Source organism: Dipteris shenzhenensis, chromosome 14 (assembly GCF_047967505.1).
Source record: "Dipteris shenzhenensis isolate YYH24624 ecotype China chromosome 14, Dip_SZ_1.0, whole genome shotgun sequence".
Lineage (NCBI taxonomy): Eukaryota > Viridiplantae > Streptophyta > Polypodiopsida > Gleicheniales > Dipteridaceae > Dipteris > Dipteris shenzhenensis.
In genome coordinates, this window is record NC_141609.1 from 32,232,522 (window position 1) to 32,240,021 (window position 7,500).

Sequence of the window (7,500 nt, forward strand, 5' to 3'; positions counted from 1 at the left end):
TGGATAGCTTCTCAAGACTCAGTGGTCCGAGGGTGACGTGCGCCTGCAGTGGCACTGCGCCGCCAAACGCTTCAGATTGATTGTGATCCTCAGGCCCCCTCCGTCGTGGCCCCTCCCCCAGGATATCAGAGCCTGGACCCCTCAGAAACTCCGAGCCTTCTACGGGATGACTACTTCAGGGATCTCGAGTTGGCTCGAGAAAGCCTTCGTTCATGGCACCAAAGGCCTCTCGCCTTTGCTGAAGGTGCTGAAGAACGGGCAGGACGACCCCGCCTCCCCCTCCAAACCTTCTCATAAGCGTCAGCGCCTCCACTCCGAAATGACAGCTTCTTCATCGACATCTGCTGCGAGCAGACAGTTGTTCGCAGCCTACCAGTCCTCACCATGAGCCTACATCTTGTCTCCTGGAATGTGAACGGGTTTCATTCTTCTGGCACCCGTGGTCCTAGGAAGCTCATTTTGAGACAGAACTTCAGCCAGCAGTGATTGGTCGCTTGGATATACTTCTGCTCCAGGAGCACAAGCTTTATGTGGCTCACTCCCGTAGCTGTGGGAAGATTCTCCCTAGACGCTCACACCTATTGGGAGCCCTCGATTGGCGCACAGGGTAGGAGTGGCGGTGTCTGTACTTCTGTGTGCGAGCAGTTAGCCCAGGGAGTTTTTGGTCATGGCACGTTGATCCCAGGCCGTGCCCTTTGGGTAGGCCTAGAGCTAAAGGGTTCCAGAATAGGAATCCTCAACATCTATGCTCCCACAGACCTCCAATGCAGAGCCACCTTCTGGAGGACACTCACACGGATTCTCCCAGACATGGATTCCTGGATTGTTGGAGGTGACTTCAACAATCTGGAGACCTTGGAGGACCAGCAGGGCAGAGGACCAGAGTTTACTATTATGTCTCAGGCAGAGCAGTCCGCTTGGGATTCCTTTATCTTCGCGACAGGAGGTAAGGACAGCTAGAGAGACCCGTCCTTCCGTCGTTGGCACGGGAGCTTGGACTTCTCGTGGGGCTTCCGCAGGGAAGGAGGCAGACTCCTGGAGAGACTGGATAGATTTTATGTCAGTGATTGGGCCATCAGCAGAGGCGGTCAGGCGGGTATAGTACCAGGGACGACACTTTCTGACCACGCGCCTGTGCTCTTATCATTAGACTCGGCAGTTCAGTCCCTTCCTCCCCGTTCGTGCCGGATTCCCGACTCCATATTCTTGAGGGAGGACGTGCGCAGCAGTATCGGTAGCCTATAGGACAAAGATTGGGGCGAGTGCGTGGATCTCGTTGATTCGGTGGCGCAGGCTTTGCAGGAGTCCAGTCAGATTTGCCAGCTCGCAGCCCTTCAGGTTCGACAGGAGTGGTGGGGCAGAGAGAGAGCTCTTCGTAGGGACCTCGCTTCCATTCAGCGACTCCAGCAGGCAGCCCCGGGCTCGGAGGAGCTTCGGATCCAGGCCCTTCGAGCCAGAGCCCTTCTTGAGGAGACTCTCCAGCGCCGTTCAGAGTTTTCCTATCATGCCTCTCTCTCTTTCTGGGCTCGGAAGGGCAACCGGATGTGCAGGGAGTTCTTCAGGACACATGGCCAGAGAGCAGCAGGTGATCAGCTACGGAGTCTTAGGACAGCAGAGGGGCACATCGTTACTGATCCGGGTGAGGTCTTGGGGCTGGCTACCGACTTCTACAGGACTCTTTTCCAGCAGGAGCAGCTTGCCCCTCGCAATCGACGCTCCCGCGAGGAGGTGTGGAGGCACATTCCATCCCTGGTCCAGCCCAGCATGCAGGCGACGTTGTTGGCACCGTTCACCACGGACGAGATGTTGGAGGCCTTGATGGCCATCGACGGGCAGAAATGCCCTGGCGAGGATGGGCTGTCTCGAGCTTTCTTCACCTCCTTCTGGGATCAGATCCATCAGCCCCTCCTAGCAGCCCTCAAGAGGATTTTCAGCAGCGGATATATGCCAGAGAGCCTCTCCTCGGGACTGATTTGCCTCATCCCGAAGGGAGGAGATCGACAGGAGATCCGTCAGTGGCGCCCGATCACCCTCCTCACCACTGCCTACAAAATCCTTGCCAAGATGATCAGCGCCCGAGTTCGGCCTCTACTTCCAGACCCTCATTCATGACACTCAGACAGGCTTTGTCCAGGATCGCAGTATCCTGGATAATGTCTTCACCTTCTCAGAGGCAGCGGAGTGGGCTCAGCACAGTGGGTCACATTTAGCCATCCTACTTCTCGACTTTGAGAAGGCCTACGATCGAGTGGACTGGTCCTTCCTGGAGGGTACTTTGGAGCGACTAGGTTTCCCAACAGAATGGATTCACGGTATTTCAGCGTTATACAGGACAGCCTCTAACAGGGTCATCATCGGCGGCAGGATGGGGGAGCGATTTCGTTTGAAGAGATCAGTGCGTCAGGGTTGCCCCCTTGCTCCTTACCTGTTTCTCTTCTTCGCCGAGGCTATGACATACTACCTTCGGGCGAGGTCGACCGGGATCCGGGGTCTTCGCCTTCCCATCAGGAAGGACACGGAGCTCCTGGACTCGGAGTATGCAGATGACACAGCACTGTATGTCCAGGATGATGAGATGATGCTGGAGAGGGTGAGGATGGCCCTAGAGGTCTTCTGTTCGGCAGCCGGTGCGAAAATCAACTGGAACAAATCAATTGGTTTTCTCACAAACCCCAAAGCGTGCTCACAGTAAGGGAGGTTTTTGGGTTTCAGGTGGATCCCGCGGGGACAGACAGCTAGATATCTCGGCTTTCAGGTCGGCCTGGATATCACGCCAGTTCAACAGTTTCTCCCGGTGCTAGATTCCATTCGACGGAAGCTGGCTTTCTGGAGCACTGCTAAGCTCTCTCTTGCAGGTCGTGCTCTGGTAGTCAACCAGGTCCTCCTAGCCACAGCTTGGTATGTGGCTTCTTGTTGGTGTTTCTCGAGATCCAGCGTGGCACAGCTTAGGAGGTTGGTTCGGAACTTCCTGTGGTCCGGGGGGGACGGTCTCAGAGATACCAGAGCTAGGGTTGCCTGGCAAACAGTCATTCTTCCGCAGGCTGAGGGTGGCCTGGGGGTCATCGATCCAGAGCTTCAGAGTCAGGCCCTGCTGGGCAAGTTAGTTATCCGCGGTTTGACCCCGGGGGGGCAAACGTGGAAGATGTTACTTCAGCAGGGGGTCGGTTCTTGTGTCCCGCGCCAAGGTGGAGAGTGGCTACCGTCCCTCAGGTGGATCTTCACTTCTGCCCCGCTCACTCAGCCCCGCTCCCCACTCGTTCGTAGCCTCCTCATGGTTTGGAGGCGGCTCCGCCTCAGTCTCATACAGTCCCCTCCTAGCTGTTAGGAGGAGATCAATCGCCAGCCGCTCATCTGGAACGGTCAGGTCAGAGATGCCGAGGGCCTTCAGCTGGGGGAGAGATCACACATTAGGTGGGACGGCTGGATGCGGGGGCCAATCCGGTCCCTTCGAGTTTGGAGGGACACGTACAGACACTTGGAGACCGCTGATCTAGCAGCCGCAGCTGGAGGTGCCCGTGGAGCTCAGGCGAGACGTACGGAGATAGACGAAGCGATTCCAGATGATTGGTTGGTTCCACCCGAGATTCAGATCCTCATGCCTGGTGATGACCGTTGGCTGGGACAATTCACCCCCCGTGGCATCCCACTGGTGGTTGCAGGTCGGATGGACGACACCTCTGTTTCCTTCTCCGCGGTTATGGGGGACGGCCGACTCAGGAGAGAGGATGTGCTCATCGACCCCCTACTCCCATGGCAGAGGGTTCGGGTCGTAGGCCTCGTGGGGAAGGTTTGGCGGACCAATCCCAGTATAGAGCAGGATCAGCTGCAGTTATGGCGACTCTGGCTCTAGGAGGGGCGGGCCTTGTCAGAGCTTGATTGGGACCCAGGAGAGTGGCGTTGGCCAGAGATTGTGACAGGTCAGGGGCCGACCTCCTTCTTTGCCTACAACACGACATTGGGCAGGCGAGTTCTCGGGAGGATGCAGAGCCGCCCTCCCACCCAGCGGCCCAGTTGGTATGCTCAGGGTATCTCCAGGTTATTTTTGCAGGCCTTCTGGAAGGCCTTGTGGGAGAGCTGGCGGCCGCGGAAGATCTCCTACTTCCTTTGGCTTCTCGCCCACAAAGGTCTTCCAGTGGGGAGCTGGTTGCGGCAGATAGGTCAGGATGGACGTTGTCAGATCTGTCATGAGGACGAGGAGTCACCAAAACACTGCCTATGGAGCTGCACTCGCGCCCAGGAAGTGTGGAGGTGGACCTTCAGGATCCTTACTCGCGCAGCACTGGAGTTAGGTTTGATCACTTGGGGCGCGTTCTGCCGGTGCAGCACCGCACCTGGTTTTCATCACTTGTTCGAGGCATGTCCGCAGGACCCCACGTTCCTTATCACACAGGGGACGTGGGGGCCGCTCGAGAGCATTCCGCCGCACCTGGCAAAGGCTGGCACAGGATCTCAAGAGAGGCAGCCAGTCTGGGAGATTATTAGCAGCATCGCAGGAGGGCACATTTGGACCTCGCGCTACGCGCAGATCCTCCGTGACACCTCCCTTTCGACTGCCCAGATCATGACTGACATCTGGAGTGAGATTATACACACCCTCAGAGGCCAGTGGAACCAGATACAGGGAGACTCCCAGGCTGGCCGGGAGAAGCGGAGCCGCTTCCTCCGTGTTTGGGACACACAGGGCCTCTTCTTCGAGCATACTTCACAGGGCCTTCAGTGGCGCTACTCACCACCTCTCTGGCTGTTCATTCACTCTCGCCTGATCCCTCCGTGAGAGAGAGCTTTACTTTTTTGTTACCTTTTCGGCTGCGTCCGATTTGTGAACGCAGCCCGTCAGTTGCAAAGCTGACCTCTTGTATCTTGTTTTTGAAGTAATATAATTAGCACTATTTTTTCGGCCAAAAATATATATATATATATATATATACACATACGTACGTGTGTGTGTGTATATATATATATATATATATGTGTATATATATATATACATATATATATACACATACGTATATGTATATATATATATATACATATATATATAGATATATACATATACATATATATATATAGATATATACATATACATATATAGATATATACATATACATATACATATATAGATATATACATATACATAGGAATAACAAAATGACCTTTGGTTTGTATAGGACAAAGCAGTACGGTGCCCCATAAAAAACTTCATTTGCAGGGCAAAAAGGCCAGACAGGATAACTAGTTTAAAGCATAGGATTAACAAATACAAAAACAAGAATGATGGACGATGTTGTTTTATTTCACATCAAAGTAGAGTAAGTGAAATGTCCAAAACATCATCCTGACACATCAAAAAAAATTTCAACTTCGTTGCAACGTTGACACACGTTTTCTATTGGAAGTTGCATGCACAAACCCATACTTAGCTATCTCCCCAAAAAAACGCATCCAGACTACCACTCTTTAATAAAATCCGAGGTTTCTCCTCCTTCATTGCACCCTTTGGTTCAAAATTCAACAGAGACATTTAATAAATTGTAATGCAAAAGCTTAGCACTAGATGGCTGATGGACACAACTTGCAAAAATTCCTCTGTTGCTGGAGGAAAGATCTTATGCACACCTGAAAGAAGCCTGCCTGGACTAACAGAACTCCAATCCAGAGCAAAACCCTCGTCTTTGTGGCCTGTACAGATCTGAAGTGGGGCTTGCCTGATGATATTACCAAATCCAGTGCTTACAAGAGGATCCGCAGTTGATAAGGAGCGCAGATGTGCACTCATGTCCCAAACCTGATATGACAAAAGCCAAAGCAGACATTTCAAAATCTTTCACTGCATAAGCAGATACTGTTTCTCAGCCCTAATATGACAGGTTAGTGAGAACCTGGACATGGCCAGTATCAGCCCATGTTGCTACAATGTAGGGCTGCTGCTGCATTGACCGCACGCGATTCACGCCACCATGATGAGCAATCATGCGCACCTAGAATTGAAAAGAGCTGATAGTAAAAACTAGTTACACATTTTAATTATACTTATTACATTCAGGCTTTGAATAACTTTCACTTTGACTTCCATGCATGCATTTCTTCATAGATTCACCTGCAAATTTGATTTGCTGGTGCTTGGCAACGCTCCCCCCTCATCATCTTCGTCACTGCTGCTCTCACTGTCACTCTCGCTGCCAGGATCAGCTGGGACTTGCTTACGCCTACTACCACTAATGTTTGATAGCCTTGCTACAGCTAGGGCATTGTTTGCTGCAACGTCTGCCTGTCATGAAACCCTTCAATTCGAAATGAGGCCAAGAAGTTGAGAAAAGAGTAAAAAAGAGTGCAAGTTATTAGCATGTATACGGTACTTCAACACCAAATTTCAGTACCTGTGTCCCTGCTACACAAAACATAGTATGAGGAAATTCACTCCGCACTAGTCCAAGTGCATCCCGCACTATATCAAAACTGTTTTTAACCCCCAAAAAAGTGTACAGTCAAAATTAAGAATTGGGAACAAAAGTCTCGGATCGGCCATGGGTGGTACAAAACGCAGCAAAAGATATTCTCAAAAGGTAGACAGAAAATTGATTTGGACAAGGAAAAACGACCTTAAGCAAGGCCAACCAAGATTGAAGGCATGTAGGCAGTCGTAAGCTGTTGGATCAAACTGGAGCACTTCATCCTCTTCCAATTCATCCACACCCGGTTGCCAGACCTGGTAAATATATCGCACCCGCTGCTTTTTAGGACTGAATCTGAGTCTGAGCTTTCAAACGATACTAACACCGCTTCTCCATCGCAAACGAAATGCTAAGTTGGACAATCTCCAATGCGTATCTTGATGACCAACTAAAGAGCAATCTAGGACCTTATTAAATCGTCCCAACTTGTCTACCAAATACAATGATATTTCTGAGTCAATTAGCTTCATGCACATGAAGACAGCATCAAAGTCAACAAGGCAATTACCTTCATTGGTTGCTGTCCAGCGGCCGAACTCCCTGCTTCCTGCTTTCTGGAGGCCTGAATGGATTAAAATGTCATGTGAGCTGGAAAGCATCGAATTCTCTCTCTCTCTCTCTCTCTCTCTCTCTCTCTCTCTCAGAGCTAGAAAACGCTACGAAGATATGCATTGATCCTGTATTGGGGATCAAAGCAAATGGGCAGTCAGACACAGACCTTTGCTTTCTTGGGTCCCTTCTTCTTCTTGGGATTGCGAGCCATGGTGAGACGCGCAGCAGAAGCAAGGGTTTTTGTGAGGGTTAAAGGTAGAGGCTTTTAGTATTGCATTATAGTGGTCCCCATTCTGTGCTTATATACAGAGGCCTTAATTCCATATCACTTGTGAATTTGCAATTGACTTAAACTAATCTTAAAGGTCCTAATGTATTCTTGTATTCTTTTTGGCCTGCCCGAGGAGCGAAGGCTTTAGTAAAGGTGTTGAGGAGGGAAGGCTTTAGTAAAGGTGTTTTGTTTAAGAAAGGGAAAATGATGTGGATTTTTTGCTAT

At 50.9% G+C, this 7,500-nt stretch overlaps 1 protein-coding gene across 1 annotated transcript in view; it reads right to left on the reverse strand.

Moving 5' to 3' along the window:
* LOC147894489 (protein HEAT STRESS TOLERANT DWD 1-like) overlaps nucleotides 1-7,322 on the reverse strand; it is a 26,780-nt gene extending 19,458 nt beyond the window's left edge. Inside the window, exons 1-7 of the mRNA XM_087385322.1 lie at nucleotides 7,171-7,322; nucleotides 6,961-7,014; nucleotides 6,600-6,706; nucleotides 6,378-6,456; nucleotides 6,098-6,268; nucleotides 5,880-5,978; nucleotides 5,617-5,785 (exon numbers count right to left, since the gene is read on the reverse strand). Coding sequence (XP_087241448.1) covers nucleotides 5,617-5,785; nucleotides 5,880-5,978; nucleotides 6,098-6,268; nucleotides 6,378-6,456; nucleotides 6,600-6,706; nucleotides 6,961-7,014; nucleotides 7,171-7,215 — 724 coding nt within the window. The 5' untranslated portion in view covers nucleotides 7,216-7,322. The remainder of the gene's footprint in view (nucleotides 1-5,616; nucleotides 5,786-5,879; nucleotides 5,979-6,097; nucleotides 6,269-6,377; nucleotides 6,457-6,599; nucleotides 6,707-6,960; nucleotides 7,015-7,170) is intronic.
* Nucleotides 7,323-7,500: the final 178 nt, after the last annotated feature.